Below are 27,912 nucleotides of genomic sequence, written 5' to 3'. Positions count from 1 at the left end.
CTCCCGGTCTCTCTTCACAATACTGTGCGAGGCCTAAGAAGACACACCCACCCACCCACCCACCCACCCACACACACACACAAAGATGGCTGCCGCTCAGCAAGTTGCGAACGCCTTCACTGTCGACTTCGTCGAGCGTGTGGCGAAGAACACCGCGAACATTGCTGACCTCTACGGCCGCCACGCCACGCTCACTGTCAACGACTTCGAGCTCGGCATTTCTGAGGTGTGCGACGACTATGTGCCGATCGCCGTGCAGAAGTGGGTCGTCTCCCTACAGGGCAGCCGCCTGCGCGTCGATAGCGTCAATGCCGCGCCTCTCTACGGTGGCGTGAACGTGTTCATGACGATGACTGCCTTCGGGGAAATGCAGCAGTATTACCACATCGTCACGACGTTGGAGTCCTTCCAGGACACGTACGGCATAGACGGCTACTATGTTCGACACCAGGTGATTGCCCGTATCGGCGCCGTCGCCCCGGAGCGGCCGGTGCCTGAGCCGACTTCGGCACTCGCGGAGCAGCCGGAGGCGGCCAAGAAGTCGAAGCCGGCCACGCCGGAGCCTGATGCGGTTCCGGCTGCGCAGGAACCGAAACCAGAGGTGACCGAGGAGCCTGCGTCGGCCGCGACTCCTGCGGAGTTGGAGGCCGGGGAGGCGAAGCCCGCATCGGCCCCAGTGAGCAGCAAGCCGAAGAGCTGGGCTAGCCTGGTGAGCCGCGCCCCGGTGAAGATTGCTGAACACAAGCCGGTGCGCGTGGTAGCCCACGAGGGTGGTAAGAAACCGACTCCCGAGCCTTCCGCTCCGGCTGCGACGACGCCGGCGTCGAAACGCCCGCCGCCTCGTGAGCGCAAGGCCTCAGAGACCGTGGGTGATCGCCTCATGTTCAACACGACCGGCTCCGTAACGGACGAGGAGATCCGCGCCGCCCTCGGGCCAATGTCTGCGCACCTTGTGTCCCTGCGCAACAACTCAGCCAAGGGCCATGTCTTTATGGACTTTGCGGAGAAAGTCAACGTCTTTGATGAGCTCGTCAAAACGCAGCTCGTGATTGGTGCCTCCAAGGTGAAGATGAGCGTCTTCCGCCAGCGCGCCCGCGAGTAACGAGACTGGCGGTGGCTAGGCAGCTGCTCTTGTAGAAATGTGATTCGTGTTTCCCCTCATCCCTGTTCTCTCTCGCGGCAGTGTCTTCTCCCTCACGCCCTCATTCCACCTCTTTTGTTTCTCCGCCGCGACACGCAAGAAAAGAGTGATGATAAGCGCGAGAAAACCCCTGGCCACCCTCTTTCTCTCTCGCTCTCCTCGCTCCCTGTGGATGCCCACCGAATCCCCCAAATCCGCCCATCTGCCGCGGATAACTGAACTCTATCACGATACACACCCCCAGAGAGAGAGAGCGAGAAGCACAAAGATGAGTGAACCCTTACGCGCTGTATCCATCACTTTTCCTCCTCTGCACTCCTCTCGACATCATACGACTCTACACTCAAGTGTGCGTGTGTTCGGTAGAGAGGAGGAAAGAGCGAGTAAAGCGGGTTCTCTAGTGTGTGTGCGTGTGCGTCATGTGGCGATGAAAGGTTGTTGCGACGATCAAGCCCTTCGTGTTTATCGGGCTCCTTCCTTTTCCTTTCTTTCATATTTCACCCCACTCTTCTCCGTTTTTCACTCAGTACGGATGCCAGTATTGACCTACTTCCCCCCTTTCCACGTTCCTTCCTCACCCGTTCTCTTGTCCTGTCCTGCCCTCCGCCCAGCCCTGCCAAGCGAAGCGTAAAATCAAATGGGAAACGAAAGTCGCCCAGAGCCGTTTCGTTTGGTGTGTCCCTCTTTTCCCTCCTTTGCGTCTTTCGCAGGTCCCTCCCCCCTCTCTCCCGCTCCGCTTTCATGCACTGTCAGCCCTTGCCCTTTTTGGTTGTTTTACCTCGACATCGCGTTCCCCGTTGTTGTTGCTGTTGTTTCTACTCTGCACGAAGTTGCACGGTACCCATTTGAGTCAAACCCAAAGCGGCCGAGGAGCACAGCAGACGCAGAAGAGGCGAACGCCTACATCAGGCTCTGTGTGTGGGTGTAGGGGTGTACCACTGCCGGACATGTTCGTTCTTTGTCTGATGCGAACCAAAGGGTGAAAAAACCGTGACTCAAAGAAGACGAAGCGAAGTACAAGGAAAAGGTGAGATGAAGAGAGAAGGCTTTCAGGGTTCGCTCCAACCGGTGCGTATGCTCCGCCAAAGCTTCTGCGCTTGGCCTCTCGGTCTTTTCTGTATCTCGTGCTCCTCCCACTCTTTTAATGTTCAAGAGACAACGAGAGAAGAAAGGCTTAGGGGAAAAAAGAGAGAAAGACAATGAAGTCAATAACTGAGAAGACACACACACGCACGCACCCATCCACCCACACCCACACACACATAACAAAATGTGCCGACACATTAGAGAGAAGAGATTTCAGCAAATCGATGCTGTATTTTAGAGCGTCGAGTTACGAGGTGCGAGAGGGATGACAGAGAGAGGGTGCTAACGATATCAGTGTCTGCATGCATTTTTTGCGTTGCTGTTCCTTTCGGTGAGTCGGAAGGGAGGAAACTAACACGGGCAGATGACAAGAAGACGGGAAACTCCGTTGTTTCTTCTTGGTTGCTTTGTGCACTCCTTCTTTATTTTGTGCGTGAAAAGGCGAGACGTGGATCGTAGTGAACTTTGTCTGCGCCAAGCACGCATGTAGGACTCTCTGTACGTGACGATACGTGCATGCGTGTGCCTGCCTGACATATATTGATAGATATATATATATATATATATAGATATATATATAGATATATATCTATTCGTGTGTGTATGTGTGTGTGTGGGTTGGCCCTGGGATACGCTGTCGGGAAGTAAAGTGTAACTAAAGTTATGAAGCAAGCCGAACTATAAACCTTTGCAAAAGAAAAGGGACTCAGCTGCAAGCGCGCACCGATGCGCTGATGCTCTCCTGCTCACAGCTCCTGAAAGCGGCGTTTGTGTTCGTGTATGTGTTTGTGAGTTTCAGACTGCCCACCACCAGACGCTCCTTTCATCAGAACGGAGAGATTTCCAAGGGGCATGGCATCTGCGGCGCTTTCTACGACTCGCCGTCTTGGGTGGAGAACAGCGACGGCAAGCAAAGCAAGAGGCTGACGTGAAAACAGCCGAGGTAGGCGGGAGGGAGGGAAAGCCCTTCATCATTGCCCCCCCCCCCAGGTGGTTTCACCGCTGCTCTTCTCCCCTCGCTCGCCTTTTCTGCTTCTTCATTCACCGGTCTGCTGAGGTCTCGCTTCCGTTTCCCCTCAACCACGTCCTTCTCTTTCCCTTGCATCTTCTTTGAATCCCTCACCATCGTACTCGCAACGCTATACTCGGGGATGGGCGATGGTGCTTCAAACTTGCACCATTTTTTTCCTTTTCGCGCTTGTTGCTGGTTTGTTTCCACCTCGCTTCTCTGTCTCAGACACACTGACTGACATACGCGCACACACTGTAGCCCCAAGCTTGTCACCCAACGCCTTGATTGACTGTATCCACCCTCTCTCCACGCGGCAAAAAACCCCACAATCAGCACGTCGTTACCGCAGCAATGTCTAACGGAGTCGCTACGCCGCTCCCCAGGAAAGTCGCCGTTCGTGTTCCGGCGACGACGGCAAACATCGGGCCCGCCTACGACACTTTCGGCATGGCGCTCTCCATCTTCATGGAACTGACGGTAGAGTTGGCTGAAACCTTCTCCATGACGGTGACCGGCGAGGGCCACGAGCACATCAGCACCGGCGAGGACAACATGGTAGTGCAGACCTGCCGAATCGCGTTCGAGGAGTACGCGCACAAGAGTATGCCGCCACTAAAGTTCATCATGCACAACAACGTTCCATACAGGTGCGGCTGCGGCTCCTCCTCCGCAGCTGCGGTGGCGGGGTTCGTGGCGGGCATGACGCTCTGCGGTCTCACGATGGAGACACAAAATAGCGAGGCGCTGCTCCTCGCCATCTCGAAGATCGAGGGGCACTCCGACAACGCTGCCCCAGCCATCTACGGCGGCATTCAGCTTGTCTACAAGAAGGATGAGGAGAGCTTAATGACGTACCACGTCCCTACTCCGCCAAACCTCGCCATTGTGCTCTTCGTACCGCATAGGCTCATGAAGGTCAGCACCCACGTCACCCGTGATTTGGTGCCAACCACAGTGTCCCTCCGCGACGCTGTCCACAATATTTCCAGCACAGCCATCTTGACCCTGGCCCTCTCGACCGGAGACCTGCGGATGCTCAAGGACGCCAGCGACTGCCTTCACGAGCAGCAGCGCTCTAGTAAGCTGTATCCGCACTACAATGCGTGCGCCAAGGCCGCGCGAGAGGCCGGTGCTGTGTACTCCTTTCTCTCTGGCGCGGGTCCGAGTGTGTGCGCTATGGTTCCTGGCCGCCACGGTGATTTCCTCTCCCAGCCGGAGGGTGAGCGCAAGGCCGAGATGGTAGCTGAGGCGATGGTGAAGGCTGCGGAGGCCGTCGGCGTGCACGGGCGGGCGATCATCACGATACCATCGAACCTCGGTGCTCACCTCCCTGGCACCACATGCATCCGTCCGAACATACAGTACACCAGCATCTGAGAAATGACGAGGCAGATAGGCTCCAAGAGAGACAGGCGGTAGGCAGTCATGACGGAAGGATACCTATGGCCTCTCCAGAAGCATTAGGTGATGGTGGCACGTGATTTGAAGCGGCGATCTCTCCCCCCAGAAGGCATGGTCACGGGTGTGTATGATGATGTGTGCGGAGCTCCTCTTTCCTCTCTACCCACACCACATTTCTGTTTCTCTCACTGCTGCCTCCTGGGCGCTGTGTGTGCCGTGTGTTCTCCTTCGCTTTTTTGTCTCCTTTTGTGTATCTTCGCCGTCCCTGCTGTCAGGGGGCATACCTCTGCGAGGTATGCCAGGGTCCAGTGCCCCACTGTCTCTGAGGAGGCCACGCAGCCCCTATCCCTGCTGGATGCCGGGCCACCTCTGGTGGTGACAGGGTCAGGCACCTAGTCCGTGGGGGTGGGTGGGGGAAGGGCAGAGAGCTTCACCGCTGCTGATGCCGGTGGGCAGGTCGTGGATGGCGATGCGTCGAAGAGACCTGCGGCAGCGAACACGCTTGGGGGGCACCCATGCGAGGGGCACCGTGTGAGCGTGGCTCGAGCGTATCCCTCCCCCTGTGCCTCACTGCCCACTGGGGTGGGGTGGGGGACTGAGCCGCTGCGAGGGAGGCACCGGGTGGCCGCCTGGATAACGGGCGCGGCTGTGAGGCGGCCGGCGAGGCGGGGGCGGGTGGGCAGAGTTCGGGGCCGGGGCCGTGCTGAGATGGCTGCGTCGGCGCACTGCTGTAGCGCGTGTGTACGACTGCCTCGCGCCCCGCGATGGGCCTCTGACAGGCCGGACTGGAGTGGGCGTTTGAACCACTGTGTATGAGTGAATTGACAAGCTGAAAATAGTAAAAAGAAAAATAAGATTTTTCATCCGCCGCTTTGGACGCAACAGACCTACTTATGAGAGTCGTTTGCGGTTGTGTGACACAGTGCCTGCGCGTACGTCACTGGCCAAGACGAGGGTCAAAAGGAGGCGCCTGTGGAAAAGGCAGGGGAGAGGGCTTACAGGGTGGTGTGCATCAATCAGCTCCTCTTTTCGCGTAGGTGTTGGAATTACTTCCTCAGCGAATTTCTGTATTTTACTGCTTTGTGACTTCAATGGCGCGCCACATTTGACCGTTAACGCGTATGCCAAATTTGAGTTCTTCGCATCCTTTTTCTTTGGTGTTCTCCTCTGTTTTGGTTGCGACTCCGACTGCCACATTTGCTGGCGCCAAAGTGCCTTCCTTCCTTCTTATTCCTTTGTTTTGCGTCGTTGTTTATGCCGCATCAACGAGTCCTCGCGTCGCCTTTGTGTTTAATGCCGTGACGCGGCGGCCACCGCAGGTTTGTGCATATGTGCGGCGCGCGCCATTAAATGTTTTGCTGTCCCCTAAAGTGGAAAGCGACTCCAGCGCAAGATGAAAGAAAGGAATGCAACGCGTGCGAGAGCTGCTGCCATGTGGGCGCGTGTCTTGGACGTGCGATGGAGAACCGAATTGCTGCCTCTTTTTTCTTTGCCGCCCTCCTACCTGGGCTACATGATGCGTCTGCCTCTGTGGGGATTATAATGGTGTGCGTTTTTACGTTCCCACTGGTGCCCCTCACACACGAGTAGCGGCGAGTGAACACTCTCGTACGTAAAATGACACGCATTCACTGACGCGTTTGGTGTGCGTTTAGTTTATTTTGCGCTCTCTCAATCACTTCGCCTCCTTCTCCTCCCTTTTCTGATCTCTTTGCTTTTGACCCCTCATCTGCAGCGAGTGACACGGTTGGCACGGCGGTTGTCGTTCTCTCTCCCCCGCGCTATCGCGACTCTCGACTTGCTGCAGCACTGGTGCACACACGTGCGTGGGATTGAGACCCAAGAAAACCGAAGTGAGCTACGACGGAGGGGCCGCTTTATTCAGTCGTTTTGCTTCAAAGTCTGAGGTGATGTCACGGGCAGCAGCGGCAGCGGCTACCTCTCCAGCGATGCCTTGCGTGTCGTCTTCCTCGCTGACCTCTGACATCGATGCCCACATCCCCAACGCACACGACGCTCGTGATGGTGTTACTGAGGCTTCACACAGCACGCTTGCAGAACCCCGCCGTCAGCGCAAGCTGTGGACAGAGGACGAGAAACGTAGATTTTGGAGGCAGAAGAAGTTAAAGAAGAGGGAGCGCAGGAAAGCCGTCGCCGCTGACCGGCAAAAGGCGCAGCAGGAGCTATGGGAGCACCTGTCAGAGGAGGAGAAGGAAGCTCGCCGCACTGAGGCGACACTGCTACACGAGAGACGTCGGCAGGCGGAGGCAGCCCTGGTGAGTCGGTGCGAGGCCCAGCTTGCCAATCCTCATGTGCCGGCGATTGTGTTCGACCTCAGCTTTGCGTGGTGTATGACGGTGGCAAACACAAAGAGCACCGTATCGCAGGTGAAGTTCAGCTACAGCGCCCTGCGCACTGCCGGCTTCCCCTTTCGCCCCATCATTACGTCGCTGATGGGCAAGGAGGCCAGTGACACCGAGCACGACGTCACTGCCCAGGCTGCGGTGCTGCAGACTCTCGAAAACTTTGAGGGCTTTCGCCGATTCCCACCTGTTGTCACGCAGGCGCAGCACTGGAGTGTGCTCTTCGAGCCGAATCAGGTGGTTTTCCTCACCGCTGACGCACCAGATGCCCTCACCAGCATTGATCCCGGCACAGCATACATTGTTGGTGCCTTCGTAGACCATAACGCGCACAAGGGGCTGAGCTATGCCTCCGCGCAACGCCATGGCGTGCGCACGGCTCGACTGCCCATCAGGGAGAGTGTGGTGCTCGGCAACCGGTGCAAAGTGCTGACGATCAATCACGTAGTAGAGGTGCTCATCCAATATGAGCATCTGCGCGCCGCAGGGACCCCAGACTGGGCACAGGCGATTGACAACGCACTGCCGACGCGCCGCACCCGACAAGTGATGAAGGGACGGCGAAAGCGCCGGCGAGTGGGCGAGGCCGGATCAGATGAGGAGAGGGACGATGGTGATGAGGGCAGCGATGGCGACAACTCAAATTGCACGCCGGTCAATGCAAGCGACTCGCCAGCTGCTGATGGGTGCCCGTGAGAGAGGGTGGGGTAGTTCGGTGCCACCCCCCTCCTTCCAGCACGGAGCTCTGTGGTGTCTTATAATGGAGAGGTTGCGTGCTGTGAGTAGTGAGGAGGTGTACCCACCGAGTCCATTTACCGAGACCCGCTTCGCCACGACAGGCGCGTCACCTTCTCAGGACGACTATCGAAGACATCACTCGCTTCTTTCGAGCCCTTTTGTTCATCGCTACATCACCGCACAGACCGATACGCACACGCACACACAATTCGAAACGATCCATCTTAAACTTGAGCATCGCTGCGACCAACACGACCCCCCCCAAAAAAAAAAGAGTGCTCGAGAGATGTTGCCTAGACACGAATTGGCTCACAATGGGTGCACATGTATGTGCGCCGGTGCATCCCCTCGTCACTCGTAAAGATCACTGCATTCCTCTTTTTTTCTTTTCCTTTGGAGAGGACATATTGCCTTGTGGCAACACAAGGTCAGCTGGCAGGCCTCCTCTTCCCCACGGTATTCATAGCATCTCAGCGAAGAAACTCCATGACGGCGTGTTGCCCGCACTCGCGAGAAAAGTGAAGCCAGCTTTGCACAACTGCTCTTCTCTTCCCTTCTCCCTCACCGTCTACCATACTGCCCCCTCCCCTTTGTTCTCCTTTTTCTGAGCGTTTGCTGTCGCCGAGCGTTTGTGCAGTCTCGTATTCCAGTCTGTGTGCCTGTTTGCTAGTAGGAGTGGGTCACCAACACGGCTGCCACTCATCTCACCATCGCCTTGCTGGGGGCCCATATAGATGAGAGACCTCAGGAACAGCGAGGGCAAACAGCAACAACAACACGAGAGGCACCTTTCACCCAATTTACGCACCTCGTCTTCCCCACTCCTCCCCCACAGTCCGTATACATTCACACAGGGTGAGGGCCCCCACGCTCCAGGCCTGTCGAGGGGGAGAGAGAGAGAAAAGAAAGGGAAGGAGCGAGAGTCGTACGCAGGGACGCGTTGGCGCCGCGCGTGGAGTCGTTCTTGAACGCTTTTTGACCACTGCGGGCTGACTCTCCTTTTGCGCCAGCAAAGGGCCCCAGGCGCTCTGTTTCGCACCCCCCAGTCGCAGAAGAAAAACAAAAAGCAGCACTCTTTGCTTACCATTTGGCCTCCACACCCTCATACGCGCGGAGGAGGAAGGCAGTACCGCACCTTACTGACAGCGTCTTCATCCCCTCCTCTCCGCACCGCCCTCTGTAAGAGCTCTTTTTCTTCTTTCCTTCCTTCCTTCTCTTGAGCGGAGGTACTGCTCTCTTGGGCTGCACAGTCGTTCGCTTTGTGTGTCTTGGGTAGTGTCGACCTCCGCTCCGTCACTGAACACAAGTGTCAACGTCCTGGACAGCTGCGAAGCATTACGCAGTTTTTTTCCTTCACCCTTGTAGAGGATTGAATCCTCTTCCTCCCATAACAGTATCTGATGAATTCCGCTGAAGATTTGAGTGTAGACACTGCATCGGCAATAGAGGACGAGGATGCATGTCTCCGCTCGGGGGATGCGCTTGACGAGGACAACTGCGGTTTAGTAACGGCAGCCTCTCCGCCTTCGATAGCGTCGGACGCCGCGAGGGCAAAGGCGACGAAGCCGGTCAAGGGGCCCTTTAAAGGGCGCCCCAGCGGCAACGGTAGCGCTGTTGAAGGCAGCGACGATGGTCAGGCCCTTTCTCGGTGTCTGGTGTACTGCCGACTGCGCCCAACCATCAAGAAGGATTACAAGGAAGGCGGCCACCCACTCGTCACGCTGGAGGACAAGCGCGTCGTCGTGAAAGATGAGCGCCACTACGACCTTGACGGCAGCTTCGGCCCGCTCGCCGAGCAGGCAGACGTGTTCGAATCCGTCGCAGTACCGTGTATTGACCACGCTTTCAAGGGCTTCTGCTCTGCGTTGATGTGCTACGGCCAGACGGGCACCGGGAAGTCCTATACTATGTGCAACACCGACCCTCAGCACCTCGGCATCATCCCCCGTGCAGCAAAGTACATCTTCAAGACGATTCAAGCCAACGAGGTGAGCGACCCGACGCGTACCTACACGGTGACAGGGCAATTTGTGCAGATCTATCGAGATAATCTTGGCGACTTGATGGTACACGAGGGCAGGGATCGCGTGGAAATCCACCACGAGGAGGAGAAAGGGGTGTCACTGGCAGGGTGCACCTCACACACCCTGGCGAGCTCGAAGGACTTCATGCGCTTCTACAACGAGGGCAACGCGCGCCGTGTTGTTGGGTCAACTGCCATGAACGCAGAGTCGAGCCGCGGACACACCGCCATGATCATTTATATCACCTCTGAGGACACGGTGGACATCAGCAAAGGTAAACTGCGCGGCAAGGTCACGTTCATCGATCTCGCCGGGTATGAGCGCTTTAGCAAGACTGGCATCACCAATGCCGACCCGGTACGCAAGGATGAGGCCAAGACAATCAACGCATCTCTCCTAGCTCTTGGCCACGTCGTCAGCTCCCTCTCCGCCGGCACGAAGCATATTCCGTGGCGCAATGCGAAGCTGACACGCATCCTGCAAGACTCAATCGGCGGGCGCAGTCGCACCTCAATCATCCTCACCGTTGGCCCTAGTAGCGAGCACCTGTACGAAACAACCAACACGCTTCAGTTTGGTCTGCGAGCCATGGCCGTCAAAGTGGAGGCAAAGGTGTCTGTTACGGTGGACTACGTGAAGCTGTCGAAGAAGCTCATGGGTCTGCTGAATGAGCGGGACGAGCGGATTAGCTCGTTGGAGGTACAGATCGCAAGCCGCGACGCGGAGCGGCAGGAACTACTCGAGCGCTATCAGCGCGACCGCGGCGACCTCGAGCGGCGCTTCACCGCAGAGCTGCAGCACCTGACCGCATCAGGGGCGAGCGAGCAGCAGATCCGAAACCTCAAGGAGGTTTACCAGGCAGAGATCGAGAACCTGCAGGACCAACAGCAGGAGGAGATCGGGTACCAGGACGAGATCCAATCGAAGGAGATCACACAGTTCATCAAGGAGCAGAAGCGCCAAGAGGCGAAGAGCTTGATGGAGATGAAGTTGGCACGAGAGCGCTTGGTCGAGGAGTTCCAGCGGAAGCTCGACAGCGCCCGTGGGGGGACGAACGAGGATCTCGTGCGCGCATTGCAGCAGCTCGCGGAGAAAGACGCCATTCTCGCCTCACGTGCCAATGACACAGCCCGCCTACACGCCACCATCGACGTTCTTACTGCGCAGGTGCGCTCTTTCGGTGGCACGGTGCAGGCGGACATCGACTTTCCGGAGACCTTCCTTGACGTCTCGCAGGTGGAGGAGATGCAGGCCCGCCTACAGAGTGAGGTGGAGCGCAACTACAACAAGGTAGTGGACCTGTCCACCCAGCTGGATCGCGCCTCAATGTTGGCGCACGATCGCATGGAGGAAGTGTCGAAGTTGCAGCAGGAGGCGGAGCGGCTGCACGAGAAGCTTCTTCACGTCGGTGTTGAAATCAGCGAGTCAAACGAGGAACTGCAAGCGCTTCGTGAGAAGCGGGCTGAGCTGGTCGACCCCGAAGAGCTTGAAAGTCTGCGCTTGCTCATGCAGGCAGACATTGACGAACTGCGCAGCCAGCGAGATGAGCTCCAGGCAGAGGTGAGACGCTTGAACGAAGCGCGCGTGCGCGACTCTATGGCTCGACGCCGCAGCTTGCTGGACGGCCCCGACGCTCTGAAGCGCATCCTTGCAGAGGACGAGGAGGAGGGCGCGGCGGACGTGTGCGACAGTGCCGCACACGGGCAGGGGCGTGGCGACCCTGTCAACGCCGCTGACGGGGAGCACAAGATGGGGCCAAAGGCAAAGGCCATGCAAAAGGCGTACAAAAAGATGATTCAAAAGCTGAACTGCCAGCTGGCGGACAGCAGTCGTGAGAGGGCTTCCCTCGTGCAGCGCGTTCAGCAGCTGGAGCGTACACTTTCACTTCACGGCATTGCTGTGCAAGGCACTTCCGGGTGCCGTACGGAGGATAAGGAGGCTGGGTCTGCTCACGCCGGCAATGCGAGGGGCTGTCCCGCTCGCCTTGACGCCTCCGCCTTGCTCCGGGAGAGCTCCAGTGCCGACTGTCAGACGGAGGAATCGCTTGTGGCTGCTGGCAACACCGACACCGCACTCGTTCTTCTTTTCAAGGAGCAAGAGATCGAGGTTCGGGATGACCTGATCGCTCAGCTTGAAACGCAGCTGTCTAAAGCGGTGTCGGCATACGACAAGGATCAAAGGTACATAGAGGAGCTGAAGGCGCTTCTTCGTGACGCCGGCGAGACACCGCACGAGGCGTCGTCGAGCGGCACGCAGCCGGTGGAGGGGCTACCGCTCGAGGAGTACAGCGCGCTACTACGGCAGCTCCGTACGCACAACCGCAAGCTTCTCGTGGCGCTACTTGTGATGCAGTCGCACCAGATGGCAGGGGCGACGGACTCACCCACCACCGAACAGACGGTCTTTGAGGAACAGCTGAAGGAGCGGGACACGGAGCTGGAGATGAAGGACGAGATGCTGCTCGAGAAGAACGCGATGCTGCAGTACATGGCGACGCTAAGTGCGCGGCTCATCAATCAGATGGAGGCGCTGGGCCTCGAACCGTGCTGCCATCTACCGGAACGCTATCAAGACCTCGTCAAGGCGGAGAAGGGCCAGCTTGACATCCAGGCAACGAAGCAGCGCGAGTTGGAGGTGCAGTTGCAGCGGGAGCAGGACGAGAAGCAGAAGATGAAGCGGCTGCTCGAGGCGATCAATGCCGAGCGTGAACAGAGCGCCGCCGTCCTTCGACAAGCGGAGCTGCGCAACAAGGAGCTACGCGAGCGCGAGAGCAACGCTACGACGGCACTGCAGGAGCTCGCAGAGAGGACGATACAGAAGGAGATGATACGCGAGGAGGCGCTATGGCGCACCACGCAAGAGCTTATGGAGCTGCAAGCTCGTTGTGCCAATCAGCAGCACCGCCGCAGCTCCAACCTATTTGAGCGGCTACTCCGCAGCATCATTGAGTAGAAAAAAGGCGAAGAGCGGCCTTCTTTATAACTCATACTCATCACTACTTTGTGTAGCGACGTGACTTGTGACGCACTTTTTTGTTTGTCACTGTCACTGCTTCTCCTTTACTGTTCCCTTCTTTCGCCTGTCGTGTTCTCATCTCTCGTTGTCTGTATGCGTGTCTGTACGTGGGCCCTGTTGCGAGTCTTTCTCTTCAGATGCCGCCTGTGTTGCGCGAAGGCCTGCGCTTGTGTGCGTGCATGTATGTTTCCTATAGTGTTGTTATAATTTGTGGCTTGTCGCGTGGCTGCTTCTCTTTTCTCTGTTATTTGCGTCTTTTCTGTGCGTGTTTCGTTCCACTCGTGCGTTGCTGCTGTACTCCTCTCGTTTTCCTGCTTCTCGTGCTTCCGTCTTTAACGCTTCTCACCCTCTCCCTGTGCTTGAGTGAGAGAGAGAGAGTGTGTGTGTGTGTGCTTGTATAGCTTGATCGGTGTGTCTGCGCACAACTTGTTGACTCCGTTTCCCAGGCACTCCCCCCTCCTCACTCTTAATACATGTGTTCTTGAGTGCCTATGCGTCTGTGGATGAGCGTGTGCTGCGCGCAACAGGTTTCCCACTCTCTCCCCTCATCTCCATAGTCTTCATCATCTCCTGGTGCTTTGCTATCCCTCTCGTTCTGTTAGTCATTCTCATCTGAAATGATAAGAAAAGCACCCCAAGTCGAGCAATGCGTCTCAGAGATTTGTTCGCCTCTGTACATGCGCGTACACCGATCGACTCCCTTTTGAATGTCGTCTTCAGGCCAACCGTTTCGCACTCCCACTCCGCTTTTTCCATTAGACTGCGGGGTGGGAGCAGTCTGGCGCGATGCGGTGCGAGCGACAGCAAACCGGTTAATGAGAGGGGATGCGAACATAGGAGCGGCCAAGGCGCGTTTCGCCACGCTTGTAGCTCGTCCCCGTCACTACAGAGTCGGGTGACGGCTCACTGCCATTGAGGCGATTGGCCCCTTATTCATCCTTGTCACCGTCGTGGTTTCTTCTGCCTCTTTCGCGACCTCCTCCGAAGGCGGTGAGACACATGGACCTCTGAACTGTCTGCCTGAGGACCCTCTCGCCCTTCACTCTGCGTCTTCTGTTTCGGCGTGTCTTTGGGCTGCACCACGTTATCCTCACTCCACCTCCCCTCTCCCCTCTGTCCCTCTCTTGCGACTTCTCAATCACTTTCCCTACCCGCGTTCGTGCGAGTCAACATGCACCACACCCACACCCACACACCCACACACACAAATGCAAAGTAACCCTTAGACAAAGAAGAAGACACACACGCTATAGTTGAACACGCACCTACACACCTACACGCCCACATACGTATATATATATATATATATACCAAAGACGTATTATCTGTGTCGCCGACAGTGCTTTAGCCCACTACATCCAAAGCTGACGAAAAAAGCAATACAAGGGAAATACTGTCATCTCACTCTGCTATTTTGCTCACTGTTTTTTTTTCCCCTTTCTACTTGCTCGTACTACACTCCACGCCGCCGTCGACACCGCTTCTTTTCTTCTCTTGCCAGGTGCCCCCCTCCTCTTTCCTTTTCACCTCTCTTGCCCTCTTCACATCATTATCAACAACAACACGCCCGCCTTAGGCGTTTTCGTGCGCGGTGTGCGGACGTGTTTTGTCTTGCTCTCTCTTTTCTTGTATCGTTTCTTCGCTTCGTCGACGCCGTTGTTCCTCTGCTTCTTCCTTCGTGTTTGCCCTTTCTCCCTTCCCCCCCCTCTCCATCTCCCTTCCCCCCTCTCCTTGTGTGCTGGTGTACTGCGCCTGCCCAGTCCGTTCTCGATTCCTTGACTCTTATTTTTCTTTCTTTATTTCAGAAGAAGAAGAAAAAGAAAAGAGGGCCTGTGCAGCACACACACACGCACACGCACACGCACACACACACACACACACACACACACACACGTGCACACGCGCCAAGACAGATGCTCGAGGGGTGTGAGAAGAAGAGCAGCAAAAGAAAAGCACCCGCTAACAAGGCAGTCGCAACACCAAAAAAAAATAAGTAAATAAACACCACCAGCAGCAGCAGCAACGCAGAAGAGGCTGAGGAGCACGACGTGGGCGTGTCTTTCCCTTTCAGTTTATGTTTGTTGTTGTTGCTGTTGCTTTACCCTCCCCACTTATTTGCACTGTTTGCTGAGGCTCCATTGTTTCCCTCTCATTTGCTTGCATTGCCAGCCTCTTTTCGTCTAAACGCGCACCGCTTCGGTTGCCTCTTGTCGTTTCATTCTTTAAGGCTCTTTCCCCGCCTCTCAGCCCTTCCGCTCCGTACCGTACCTACAGCGGAATTTAGCCTCTTCTTTCACTCTTCCTTGCTGTGGATTGTGCGCCTCCTTCCCTGTACCGTCTTTCGCGCTGCGCAAGTCACTTCTTCTCGCTATCTACGAGACTGAGCGACTGTCACCAACTTACCTCTCCCTTGATAGACTCTTTTTGGATGCTCGCGCGCCCTCTTCGAGTCTCGTTTCCTCGCCTCTTCTTCCATCTCGTCAACTCGTTCCTTCCTGCTGCTACTGCTTGGGTCAGCTCCTTCGTGCTGTAGAGATTGCCTCAATTGCCCCCTGTGTTTGAGGCAACATAAGTAGGCGATTACGTGTAGTTGCACAGCAAGCGGAAAAGGTGCTCACGAGAAGGTATTATTATCCTCATCACTGCCGAGCGCTTTACACGCACCCACGCCCATATCCCCTTTGGCGTGCATGAATCAGGGAAAAAGTAGTCTCTGCCTGACATTGCCATCCTCCTTTGTGTGCGCTCTTTTTTTTTTAGCGGCCGCCCCTCTGCTTGCTTTCCTTCCGTGGAGTCTCTACAGCCGTTCCCTTCTCTTGGAGCGGTGGAGAGAAGGGGAAAAGTCGCTGAGAGGCGGGTGACGAGGAGTCGAGTGGACGTTTGCTGTGAGGGTCTGGTGGGCACCCCCTGGGGGGCTGAGCGCGACAAGAAGGGAGGAGGCCAGTCAATTTCCCATTGTCCGCGATTTGATTTTTGGCGATTGATCACAGCGAGCCACGCCTTTTTTGTTTACTTTTTTTTGTTTTCTTCGCTCATTTACTTTGACTCAGGCCTTATTTGTATTAAACCTCTTTTTTGGAGGGATTTGTGTTTGCACTAATCGCTTTTATCGTCATCTGCGAGCGTGATTGCGCTAGCGAGGAAATCGAAGTAGGAGGTGAGATACGGTAGTGTCTTTGGTAGGCCCACACCCACACACCTTCACCCCGTGTTATATACGCTGTCCTTTGCCGACCAAAGCGTTTTGCGTTCGTTCTCGCTTCCACCGACCGCAACAGCACAGTCTGCAGAGAGAGAGAGAGATTCGGCGCGTCACCCTTCCCTCGTCATTCTCATTCTCTATCTGCTTGCAAATGAGTCATTGGCAGCCGATTGTGCTGTTGACGCTGCGCGATCGCCTCCAGCAATCACTTTGTCAGCATCATGTGACTGAGACCGAACCGGTGATGAGCTGTTCTTCAGGGAGGGACACCGTCACCACAACGACCATAGAGACGCTGCGTATTGTACGACAAGGCGCCGATGTGAATGGAGCGTCCCTGACGCACGTGACGCGTTTAGGTGCATCATATAAGCCCAAATCGTCTCTGACACTGTGCACAGGAAAAGCAACTTGCCATCAACGGTCGCAGTCTCTGCAAGCATCAATGACTTCATCGACGGCATTGCCGTGCTTTGATGGTCATGGACCTTCATACGCTTCGTGCGGACGCCACCACGGCAGGCGCTCCTCGCCTCGAGGCGCACTCTTTATATTCCTGCTGCTTCAACTTCTATGCATGCTATGGAGCGACTTTGAGTCGCCACTGTGTGACCTTTCGGGATTCGGTGGCCAAGCAGCGATGGGGCCGATCTTGTTTGCCCAAGCCACGGCAGTCCACTATTACGGTTCCGTGTACTACGGGCTGACGGAGGAGATGGTGCAGCGCGGTGGCAGCACCTTCTCCATTCAGTTGTCCATCCCAACGTTTCCGAAAAACATTACACTTGTTCGTTCCATCATGGTCTCCATCCTGACAGACAGCGTGCGCCTCGTGGACGACACGGGAACTGCCGTGCGCCCCCCGAGGCACTCGGCTCACGGAGAGGCGGCGGTCCATGAGTTGAACCGCACGAATGCGTGGCCATGGTGGCGCCGCCTCGTAGAGGATATTCTCGCCCATAGTACGATCGAGGTGAGTCCCAACGGAGATGCCGTGAAAGTGACGTTCGCAGGCAGGAAGTGGGTGTTGCCGGCGCACACGTCAGCGCTCATTGTCCCCTGCCTGCCCTTTTCCTTGTTTGAGCAACTGGGCAGACTTGGGCTACAGGACTTGCCGAACAACTGCCTCGCTGGAGACGCTTTCCTTGTGAGCAAGAAATTGCTTCTGCAGCTGGATGAGGCGCGGTGGAACCCGCCGCCGGCAATGTTCGTCACCGGCGGGTCCATCTCCATTCCTCTCATCGGCGCCGCCAGCACCGTCTCTGACAAGTTCGCGCTGGAGCGGCAGCTGCGGGTGATGGAGGGGCACACGTGCCTGCACACGCGCAGCGCCTTTGTGCGCGGCAGCCACTGGGCCATCCACGATAACGCCTATCGCTTTACCCCCCATCGTGGCGGGGTGCAGTCCCTCTGCTACACGCCCTATCCAGACACGCTGCCATTTCTGTACGTGAAGTTGATGAGCTCGTACGAGGTGGCGGGTCCGGAAGGGGTCTCGACGGATCCGCCCCAAGTGCACGCAGACTTGGAGTTCACCGGTACCATCTACGGCACCAACTTGACGGAGCGTGACACAGCGGTCATCACGGATGAGTTGTGCAGCGACTTCACGTCTGAGAACGTCTTCTTTGTCGACCTCTTCTTCAGCAGCAGCTCGCGCGTGAGCTTCTTAGGTACATTCCACAAGCGAGGCATCTACCACGTGTGCTACCACCGCGAAGGCTCTCCGATGTACGTGCGGGTGTCAACGTTACTGGTAGAGCGGGGCGCGGATGTCGTGATCGACAGCGACAGCCCGAATGTACTGATCGACCAAGATGTCAAGTTGCTGCAGTCCGCCTCAGTCACGCGACTCAACGTCCAGGATAGGGGAAGCCTCAACCTGCGCCAGCGCAGCCTGAACGTGTCGCACTTCGTCTGGTCTGGCGGCAGCATCTCTGGCAAAGGCCTTATCAACTGCACGGGTTACTCAAAGATCACCACCCAAGGCTACGAGACGCGGCAGCTGACCGTGCCGCTCTACAACTACGGCGAGATGACGATTGACGTGCAGCGGCTGTCCATGGAGCTGGAGGGGGCGATCCACAACTACGGCAACTTGACGCTTGCCGTCTCGAGCATGGGAGCGGACAGCATCAGCAGCGTTCGCTCTTCTGGGCGGCACAACGCGATTACGAACTACCCAGGCGGCGTCATTCGCATCATCGCGCTTGACGAGCGCACCTACGCGCTGCTCACCGGCCGCTTCGTCTTCCAAGGTGGGTCAGTGGTGCTGTTAGGCAAGGTCAACCTCACCGACGCCTCAAGCTTTGCAGAGTCGACTGTGACGCTAAAGAGCGGAACTTTTCTCACGGCCTACAACGTCCACCTTGGCGGCACAGTAGTGGTGGAGGAGAGATCTGTTCTGACGCTGATGAGGGGGTGCGTCTTTGTTTCAGCGACCGTCTCGGGCGATGGTGTGGTGCGGCTCTTGGGCGATGATGTGGTGCTCAACTCGCTCACGATGAAGGGCTCCATTCGCGCTCTTTTCGGCGTCGGACTGGTTGACCCGATTTCTGTCGTCGTCTACGGCACTTCGCAGTTTGGCGAAGACACCCTCGTGCACGTGACAAACGCCAATTTCGTGACGTCCAGCGGGCTTGCCAAGGTGGTGTTTCATGGCCGCCTCCTTGCCGACCTTATCACCGTGCGTTTCATCGGCAACATGATTCTGCAGGTCAGCGGTGTGGCTGCGCTATACGGCAACATGTCCGAAGATGCCCTCAACTTTCACCGCGCCTTCACCAAGCTGGCAGGCTACTCACTGCCGCTCACCACGTCGTTCTTTGTACCGGCAAACGCGACGATGTTTGTGATTGACACCTCCCGCCTGGACGAGGTGGTTGACCTCAGCACGCGTGACGACGCGGCCACTGTGAAGGACATCGTGCCCTCGCTCGATACCTTCAACAACACTGTCGCTAGCGACCCGGCGGTCGTGGTGACGCAGGTGTGTGAGGTGTATTTGCCGATGTCGCAGCATCTGGAGATGAGGGGACGGCTTGTGCTGCGCGGATGTGTGCAGGCGCCGTCGGGCGGCACGATCAACGGCGCAGTACTGAAGTTGGAGGACCCGGCGGACTGGGCGCTGCTGCACGAGACTTTTTGCATTTTTTCCGAGTTGGAGACGCTGTCGCTTCTATGTCGGCACCACCTTCGCATTGCTCCCCCCTTGCATAGCGGTTTGGCGCTCGGCGAAAAGGTGTATCTACGCAGCTCCGCGTCTTTCTCCCTCGATGAGATTGCCCTCATTCACAGTCACACGCGTGTCCCCGACCCTGTTCCCATAGTCGCCAAGGACGCAATTATCGTGCGGGCTGGCTCAACCCTTTCCCTAACCCATGGCATGGTGATGGCGCGTCACATCATCATCGAGGGCACTCTTGTCGTGAGCGACCCGCGAAATACAGTTCTGAAGGGTCTGGTGGAGGTGAGGGAGGAGGGCATCATCGAGCTACACGGTGTTTCGGCGGGGTCGTGCATCAACGAGCTTCTGGTAGAGGGGCGCCTCTACCTCGCGCCGAACGCGCGAGCGTTGCACTTCCGCTGCCTGAGCGCCAGCGATGACGACATCGCCGCCGAGGACAGTGACACGGCACAGGCCAGCCTGGACGGCACGGACACCATCAAGTCGGTGGACCGTCTCGACGCGCAGCTACGCAAGAGGGCCCTGGCGAACCTCCGGCCTGACATGACGTGTCCAGATGACGTCATTCTCGATTACGACTCACGCCGCCAATTCATTAACGTCTACTGGATGCGCCAGGCGTACGACCCGCCAGCTGATCAGCCTACGCTGCAAGACATGATGTGGATGACGTTCTTCGGCATCGCCTGCTGCTTTGGCACGTTTCACATTCTGTTGAGTATGTGGGGGTACACGTACAAGAAATGGTGGAACGACGTGCGGTCGCCGTGTCCATTGCAGCTCACGCTGACGTGGGACGAGCTGAGCTACAGCGCCATCAACTACCTCTCCTTCTGCAGACTCATTATCATCAACTTTCTGAACGCCATGGCCGCCTTTCACCCAGGGCTGCCAGCACCGTTGCCGTCGGTGGCCGGCATACTTATGCGCGGGATGGGTCTTCTCATGCCGCACCACCAGACGCCGATCAGCCGTTCCCGAAAGGTCGGTCTCTTCTACATTGTGTGGCTGTTGGCATTTCTCTACGTGAAAAAGCGGGGCAGCTGGCTGATATCGTACCTGCGCCGCAGGCAGCCATTTTTACTGGACGTTGTGCAGAAGCTCTACACGGTGCTGACCATTCTCAACTTCATTTTTTTGGGACCCCTCATGTCGTCTGTGGTCGATGCGATTGCGTGGCCGACCCTGTTGCGCAATGTGCCTACGTACGAGCCGATGCGGCAGGATATTTGGGTCGCCATCTCTGTCATCTCCTTCTTGTCGATGGGTGTCATGACACCGTCGAGCATACTGACGAACCAGATCCTCATCCCTCACATGGATCTTAGAGTGCGAGCGTCGAACATGTTTCTGCACTTCTCAACGCAGATGTGGGAGACAGTCATGTGGAAGGTCTTCTACAACAACCCAATGTGTGTAGTCTTCAACTGCATCTTCTTTCAGCTAGTGCGGCTCACCTTTCTGTGGCGCTTCCCTGGGACGCCGTACAAGAACGTGAACAGGTTCATGTTCTCCCTGTCACTGCAGTCCTTCTACGTCTACCTCTCGCTCACCGTGTATGCGGTGCTGGTGCGCAGCGGGGTGTACACGAGTTGCACACAAGGCACGACCATGTTCCGCGTCGTCGCGGCGGCGCTCGTCATCTCACTCTTTATCAACTTTTGGCGGAACGTTCTCTTTATGCAGGAGCAGACGACGGCCACCGGCGACGTCTCTATTGACGCCCTGCGCTGCTCCATGTTACAGATTCGCAACCGCATTCATGACCTAAAGTTTGAGGTGTACGCCTGCGTCGACCCAATCGAGCGGGAGAACATCCTCAACGCCATTGCCCGGATGCGGATCGAGTACCTGGAAAAGCAGGAGCGCTACCGCTTTGAGATACATCGGCTGCTGCGGCCGTTTATCTTCAGCGGGAGCGACTTTGACGGTGATACACCCCTGCAGTCGCACAGCAGCGTCGCTTCGTACAGCAACGATTACGGCAACGACGCATCTAATGTATCACCGGCCATGTCACACAACACACAGCATAGTAATCTCCTCAGCGTCGAGGAGATGGAGACGTTCAGCTGCGGTCCTGCGCTGGGCAAAGGCAGCTACGGCACGGTGCACCTCGGCATTCTCACGAACGGCAAGCTGATGGCCGTCAAGTACGTGAGCGTTGTCAGCCAGAGCCCCGAGGCGCTGGCGAGTGTGAAGGCGGAGGTAAACATGCTACGTGAGTTGTCTCACCCCAACATCATCCGCTACTTTGGGGCACATACAATCCAAGACACGATGCTGGTGTTCATGGAGTTTGCCGTCGGCGGCAGTTTGACCTCCATTGTGCGCAAGTTCACGCACCTCACGGAGCCCGTTATGCAGCTATACACGTTCCAGATCTTGAAAGGCCTTCAGTACCTGCATGACAAGGGCGTTGTGCACCGCGACATCAAGGGCGAGAATATTCTCATCGACGGCTATGGCGTGGCAAAACTGGCGGACTTTGGGTGCAGCAAGTCGCTGGCGAACATCGCAAATGCCAGCCAGGAGGGGTGTGGCACACTGGTGGGGTCCCCGTTCTGGATGGCACCAGAGGTGATTCGGAGCGAGGCTTATGGCACCAAAGCGGACATCTGGTCCGTCGGGTGCACCGTTGTTGAGATGCTCAACGGTGGCGAACCGCCGTGGCGAGAGGAATTCGACAACGTTTACTCTGCCATGTTTTATGTGGGTTCAACAAACGAAATCCCACAGATCCCAGAGGAGACATCCGACCCGTGCCGCGACTTCCTCTTCCTCTGCTTCGAGCGGGACGTGATGAAGCGAGCCTCAGCGGACGAGTTGCTTCAGCACCCGTGGCTGAAGTCGGCTGCTGCGGCGTCTCACTCAGTGGACACCAGCGACAACTTCTTGTCCTTTTCGTCTATGTCGTCCCCGTTGCCCAGGTCAGTATACGACGGACACCGATCAGCAGGTTTCTCGCGCAACACCCCGGACAGCTCTCACGAGGACCTGACACTTCTCATGAACGGCAGCACCACTTGACAGCCACCAAACAGCAGCATGACTAGCATCGCCTCTACCGCCTCCACGAAGTCCAGGTGAGGGACTGCTTGCATGGCTTTTACTTGTGCAGATACCGAGAGTCAGAAAGGAAATCTCACTCATGGCGCTTTATTGCGACTTCCTCTTCACATTCTCGTCTCTCTGAGTGCAAGGCGGTCGCTCTCTGTACACGGCCTGTGCGTGTGTGTGTGTATGTGTGTGTGTGTGTATGGGTGTGTGTTTCCCCGCCCCACCCTCCCGTTGTGGCAGTGGTCCAAAGTGCTTTTCTCTCTCCTCTCTTGTGCTCTTCTTATCACCACCACCCCCGAAGGCAAAGCGTGAAAAGTAAATTGCCACAGAGTTGTTGATGCTGGCCTCACGCGGCTGTCACCTCTTACCTTGCTGTGTTTGCTGCTACTCGTGAAGTAGCCGCAGTGGTCTGTACGCGAGCGTATGTGCGTGGGTTGGCAGATACAGTGGTGTTCTGGGGTGGGCAGAGGCTTCAACGGAGTCTTCTTTTCTTGGAGCTCCGTCCTCTCTCCTCTTTTCCGCCCTCTACGGTGATGACCAGGGACGCTCCTCCTCAACGATACGCCACTCAGGCCGCGTATGCATACACATCGTGCAGCACTACACCCCACCTCCTTTCTTCCTTCCTCGATGCGTTGCCATTAGCTCTACGAGCTGAGGAAGCGGCGGCATAGACCCTTTGCGCAGGGAAGCAGTCTGCTTCCCCATTGGATCTCTCCGTCTGCTTCTTCACGGCGGCAGGTGTGCTGTCCACCTTCGTCCCTCTCTTCAACTCCTCTTTGCCCCCCTCCCCCCCTCCCTCTCTGTCCTGCATTAACCTCTACCCACATGAGCACAACTGCAGTAACTTCGTCTTCCCCTCTTTCATTTCGTAAACTCAAGTGCAATTGCCCCCCTTTGCTTCGTTTTCCCACTTAGCCCTACTTCTGCTTGCGCGGACACACACACACACACACACACAAACGTACCCAGTGTGTGCTGCCCTACACAGAAAAGAAAATGCCTTTCGAGCTTCCCGAACTGTACATCAACCCCCAGTTCTCCTGGGGTCCTCCCGAGGAGGAGATGCAGCTGGACGACGGTTCCCCATTCGAGCTCTACTCCAAGGCGGACCCGCTGGAGGCGCTAGACTGGTTTACCTACAAGAGAGAGGCGGATGTGAGCGACAGCAATAGCGATAGCGAGGTGGTGGCGACCAACAAGCGCAAGGCATTCAAGCAGGTCGAGGACAACGCCCGCCTCAACGCTCTGCGCACGGAGCGCGAGAAGACAGTCATGTTCAACCCGCGCAACAACGGCCCGCACAACGCAAAGGCGGTGGCTGGCAAGAAGGGTAAGGACAACCGCAACACCAACCAGCGCCGCAACCGCCGCAAGGTGACGGAGCTGGCGAACACCTACAACGCCTCGGCGATGGCAGTAGTGCAGCACGTGATGAAGCAAACAGACATGACGAAGCTCCGCATGACCGCGCTGCCAAAGGTAATTGAAGTCGGCCTCTACGGTACCCCACCGATCTACAACACCGGCATCGAGGCGGCCACGTGTGCCCGCCCGCTACCGCTCGACGAGTCCAAGTACGAGGAGGACTACTTCATGCGTGGCCTCACCACGGAGGATCCGGAGCTGCGCAAGATCATGGGCGAGGTGCAGCGCCACCCGCTCGTGGTCGTCACGGATGAAATTCTGTCGCTGCTGATGGTGTGCACCCGCTCCTCTTACCCATGGCACATACGCGTGCTCAACTACAACAACATCTGGATCCTCGTCAAAGGCGAGGACAGCAACATCGACAAGCAGTGGGTGAGCGAGACGGCTGGGCATGAGATCCGCCCGTCCGAGGGCGCCGACAACCGCGCCGAGCGCATTTCTTCTCTGGGCGAGGAGTCGACAAAGGTGTACAACTGCTTTGCGCGTGCAGCGTGCGCGAAGAGCTTTGCACAAGTCAAGACGAGCCGCAGTCCCTTCACCCGTAAGCAGCCGCGCATGTACAGCTACCGCCGCTACATCCTGCACGATGGCACACCGGACCGCTACGACATCGTGGTGCGTTGCGAAGTGGATGCACTGATGCCGCGCACGAACGACCGAATCCGCTGCTTCGCGCTGCTGGAACAGTGTGTCGTGAGCGAGAAGGACTCCTCGTGGCGCCGCGAGGGACTGCTGAAGAACGCTGCCTCTTTCCTGCCCATCGAGTACGCGCACAACGGCTGCAAGATCGCGCGCTGGACGGCGCTGTCGCTGCTGTCGGACGCGAAGCTGATGAAGATCGGCTTCGTGTCGTGCGAGGAGAAAATGGAGAAGGGACAGCGCGTGTTCGATCATAAGCAGCACGAGGTGCTCTCCGTGCAGACCTACTCGCCCGCGTCGCTTGCCACGCAGTTCGGTATTGACGTGTCGAACATGTGGGCCATTGTGGACTACATCATGCGCCCCTTCATCGAGGGTCACTCGATCTGCCCATCGATCCTTATGAAGCCCGGCGACAAGTCCGAGCTGATCGTCGTCGAGGAGGAGGACGACGATGATGACAGCGACGAGGATGACTCGGAGGAGGACGGCGACGACGGTGATGACAAGGAAGACGAGTAGAGTCACGTGGCTAGATGCCTCCCGGTGACGTCCTGCATTGTGTAGGCACGCTCGCTTTCCCTAGCTGTGTGCATGCCACTGCCTGGGACTCGACTCTCTTGGCTTGCTCTTGTTGTTGGGTTGTTTTGTTCCGCACTAAAAGAAAGCGTAAGTAAGTTGAAGCGGTTTGGCCGTGGGGACAGTGTCCGGTGTTGGCGGCAATGGTGGCGTTTTGCCTTTTCCTCCCCCCTTTTTTTTCTTCTTCGGCTCTGTTTGTCTGTGTTTTGCAGCGGTGGCTCTCCGTATCGGTCTGTGTGCCTCTGTGCTGATGCGCCACCGCTCGCGTCGCGCTCTTTCACCATCGTGGGTTCCAGCAAGGCGACAGAGAAAGAGGAGAGGGGAGGGAAGAAAAGGAATGGTGCCACTAACGTTAACCTTCGTATAGCAACATCAACCCTCATAACAGGAGGAAGGCACAACCGATGTGCGTACGTCTCCGCGTGTGTGTGCACGCGCATTTGTGAACTGCGCGTCGTGCATTGGAGGCTGAATGCGAGTCAGAGAGACTAATGTACGCTTTTTCCCCCTGTCATACACAATGAACCTTCTCCACTTGTTCTTGTGCAGTGGTGCAGAGAAGCTCATCATCACTCCCCCGCTACTTCTCAGTTGAGACGCATCAACCAGGACGTACCCACCCTGTCAAGTGGGCACGTGCATGTGCTCAGCATGTGCTCTCACGATGCCTCTCTGTATTAGCCTCACCTGTTTTTTCTCTTCTTTCCATGCCTGCACATCCACGCTCAGAGGCACGTACATACCCACACCTACACGCCCACATATATATATATATATATATATATACCTTTATCGTTAAGGTGCATGTAAGCTATGGAAAGCTCTCACTCCCACGGGCGTGGCGAGGAGGGCCTGAGTAATGCACAGATGCTCTGGTACAGTGTCGCGGCAGTGCTGTGCGTCGCAGGTGCGGGTTTCTTCGTTGGCCTCCAAATCGCGCTCTTCTCGATCGACCGCCTCTATCTCCGCGTTCTCACCACCACTGGCACGCCGAAGGAGCGCCAGCAGGCCAAGTCGCTGCTCGGAGTGCTGAAGTTGCAGCACTGGACTCTCGTGGCGCTCGTCTTGATGAACGCCGTATTCGTCATGACGCTGCCGATTCTCCTAGAGGCGATGTTCGACGAGCTCACAGCCCTTATCGTGTCCATCACGGCTGTCCTCTTTGCTGGTGAGGTGATGCCGCTCGCCGTTTTTGTGCGCTGGGCCATTCCGGTCTGCTCCTACTTCATCCACGCAATCTGGCTCGCTATTATCGTGACAGCGCCAGTGAGCTATCCGATGAGCAAGGTGCTTGACCATGTCCTTGGCCACAAGGAAGAGCTGCTCGACCGCGAGGATTTGGCCGCCTTGATTGTCGGCCCGCAGCTCGGGGAAAACGACGAGAGCGCAATGATGGAGGTTGCAGCGGTGCGAGTCGGCGATGGCGGCGATGAGAACGCGCAGATGACGGAGAAAACGAGTTCGTCCTATCAGCTGCGCGACTCAGAAGTCAAGATGCTGCAGGCGGCTATGCGACTTTCAACCGACACGGTGGAGCAGCATCTACGCACGAAGGCAGCGGATGCCTTCATGCTGTCCTCTCGTGACAGCCTTGATCGCGAAACGATTCTGCGCATCTTGACCGCCGGCTATAGCCGTGTGCCGGTATACTCTGGCGAGAATCGGCGGCACATCATTGGCGCCCTTGTTGTGAACTCGCTTGCGTCGCTGTGCTTTTCTCAGCCAGACCCGCCGCCGCTCGTGAGCGATTACCCCCTCCGCGAGGTCATGAAACTTTCTCAGGAGTTGTCTCTCTACGATGTCTACCTTGCCTTCCGCAATGGACCATCCAATATGGCTGTCATCTACGACTCTTCCGGAGCCATGGTGGGCCTGCTGACGCTGAATGACGTGCTAGCGGCACTCTACAACGCCGACCCGGTGGAACCGACCGAGCTGTCAAGGCAGTATTTGCACCGCCAGCAGAAGATGGTCGAGCTGGTGGAGGGGATGAAGTTCCTGCAGGCCACGAAGCGCGTTGTGTCGATGCCACTGGGCACGAGTCGGCCCGGTGAGCCGGGTTCCAAGAAGGAGCAGACGGGGGATGCAGAGGACCATATTGCCGCCATCACCCTCCTCCCGGCTCCTCGGCATGGCGTGTCACCTGCAACGCCGCCGCCGCAGCCCTGAGGTGATTCCTCTTTGTGAAGGCGTTTAGCTTCTCTGCGCGGCCTTCTTTCCTTTTTACGCGTATGTTCGGTGTTGAAAATTGCTGAGGGGAGCGGGACGACGTGAAAGAAAGCGGCGGAAAAAACCCGTGTACACGCACGCCATGTCGTGTTCGTGTAGAATGCAGGTGGGTATGTTTTTTTCTCCATTGTGATATCACCGGACTCTCTTTCCCCCTTTTCGTCCTCTCTTCCATCTCTGCAGGGCTCGTTGAGTTGCCCCACCTTGTTGGCTTCCCCCGCCTCGCCTTTCTCACCAGGCCACCGCTTTCTCCTCAGCCATCTGGACACCCCTCTCTGTGTCTCCCGTTGTCTCTTTTGCGCTTTTAGTTTTGTCTGGTTGGCTGGCTGAAGGGGGGAGTGCACTTTTGCTCTCCCCTCCCTCCTCCCCCCACCCCAGTGCCGCCGCTGCTGCTGCTGTCCTCATTATTGGGTATTTCCTGTTTCCCTTTCTTGTTTGTGCGTCCTTCGCTCTTTTTTTTTCTGTTTTCTTTCGTCATCGGTCCACGAGCTCCTCATGCCTGTAACGAGTAGATCAGTTTTTACATTCGAGTCATGACGATGCCATGGTGTGTCGCCATGGGTAGTGCTGGTCGTTGTAATAGCCGTAGTGCTGGGTTGGGGCGTGCTACCCGAGTGTGGCGCTGCGGGCTTCTTTCCCTACGTGTGAATGTTTGGGGGATGCGCTTCGAATGTCCCCCAGCTCTGCTTTGTTTTGTCTTAGGCACGTCACGCCGGTGAATGCGCGTACTGTGACGTACTCATCAAGGTCTCATACAAATTCAGACAGCCAGTGTGTCTGTGTGGGTGAGGGTACCTGCGTGCAG

General features: G+C 56.9%; 7 protein-coding genes across 7 annotated transcripts, besides 1 other annotated feature; all 7 read left to right on the top strand.

The window, feature by feature from the left end:
* Positions 1-85: 85 nt before the first annotated feature.
* Positions 86-1,102, top strand: LPMP_303050 (RNA-binding protein, putative; the record flags this gene model as incomplete). The annotated part of the gene is made up of 1 exon (XM_010703025.1): positions 86-1,102. One exon carries the CDS (start codon positions 86-88, stop codon positions 1,100-1,102), a length of 1,017 nt encoding a protein of 338 aa, XP_010701327.1.
* Positions 1,103-3,590: 2,488 nt separating this feature from the next.
* LPMP_303040 (homoserine kinase, putative) lies at positions 3,591-4,616 on the top strand (the record flags this gene model as incomplete). The annotated part of the gene is made up of 1 exon (XM_010703024.1): positions 3,591-4,616. One exon carries the CDS (start codon positions 3,591-3,593, stop codon positions 4,614-4,616), a length of 1,026 nt encoding a protein of 341 aa, XP_010701326.1.
* A 299-nt stretch (positions 4,617-4,915) lies between these two features.
* Positions 4,916-5,485: a repeat region.
* A 1,065-nt stretch (positions 5,486-6,550) lies between these two features.
* Positions 6,551-7,699, top strand: LPMP_303030 (hypothetical protein; the record flags this gene model as incomplete). Its single annotated transcript, XM_010703023.1, has 1 exon — positions 6,551-7,699. One exon carries the CDS (start codon positions 6,551-6,553, stop codon positions 7,697-7,699), a length of 1,149 nt encoding a protein of 382 aa, XP_010701325.1.
* Positions 7,700-9,141: 1,442 nt separating this feature from the next.
* LPMP_303020 (kinesin, putative) lies at positions 9,142-12,717 on the top strand (the record flags this gene model as incomplete). Its single annotated transcript, XM_010703022.1, has 1 exon — positions 9,142-12,717. One exon carries the CDS (start codon positions 9,142-9,144, stop codon positions 12,715-12,717), a length of 3,576 nt encoding a protein of 1,191 aa, XP_010701324.1.
* Positions 12,718-16,559: 3,842 nt separating this feature from the next.
* Positions 16,560-22,199, top strand: LPMP_303010 (protein kinase-like protein; the record flags this gene model as incomplete). Its single annotated transcript, XM_010703021.1, has 1 exon — positions 16,560-22,199. The coding sequence occupies one exon, from the start codon at positions 16,560-16,562 to the stop codon at positions 22,197-22,199; it is 5,640 nt and encodes a 1,879-aa protein (XP_010701323.1).
* A 1,029-nt stretch (positions 22,200-23,228) lies between these two features.
* On the top strand, positions 23,229-24,821 carry LPMP_303000 (eukaryotic translation initiation factor 3 subunit 7-like protein; the record flags this gene model as incomplete). Its single annotated transcript, XM_010703020.1, has 1 exon — positions 23,229-24,821. One exon carries the CDS (start codon positions 23,229-23,231, stop codon positions 24,819-24,821), a length of 1,593 nt encoding a protein of 530 aa, XP_010701322.1.
* An 870-nt stretch (positions 24,822-25,691) lies between these two features.
* Positions 25,692-27,047, top strand: LPMP_302990 (hypothetical protein; the record flags this gene model as incomplete). Its single annotated transcript, XM_010703019.1, has 1 exon — positions 25,692-27,047. One exon carries the CDS (start codon positions 25,692-25,694, stop codon positions 27,045-27,047), a length of 1,356 nt encoding a protein of 451 aa, XP_010701321.1.
* Positions 27,048-27,912: the final 865 nt, after the last annotated feature.

The sequence above is a fragment of the Leishmania panamensis genome (assembly GCF_000755165.1).
Source record: "Leishmania panamensis strain MHOM/PA/94/PSC-1 chromosome 30 sequence".
Taxonomy (NCBI): domain Eukaryota; phylum Euglenozoa; class Kinetoplastea; order Trypanosomatida; family Trypanosomatidae; genus Leishmania; species Leishmania panamensis.
This window is presented reverse-complemented; position numbering and strand designations above follow the sequence as displayed.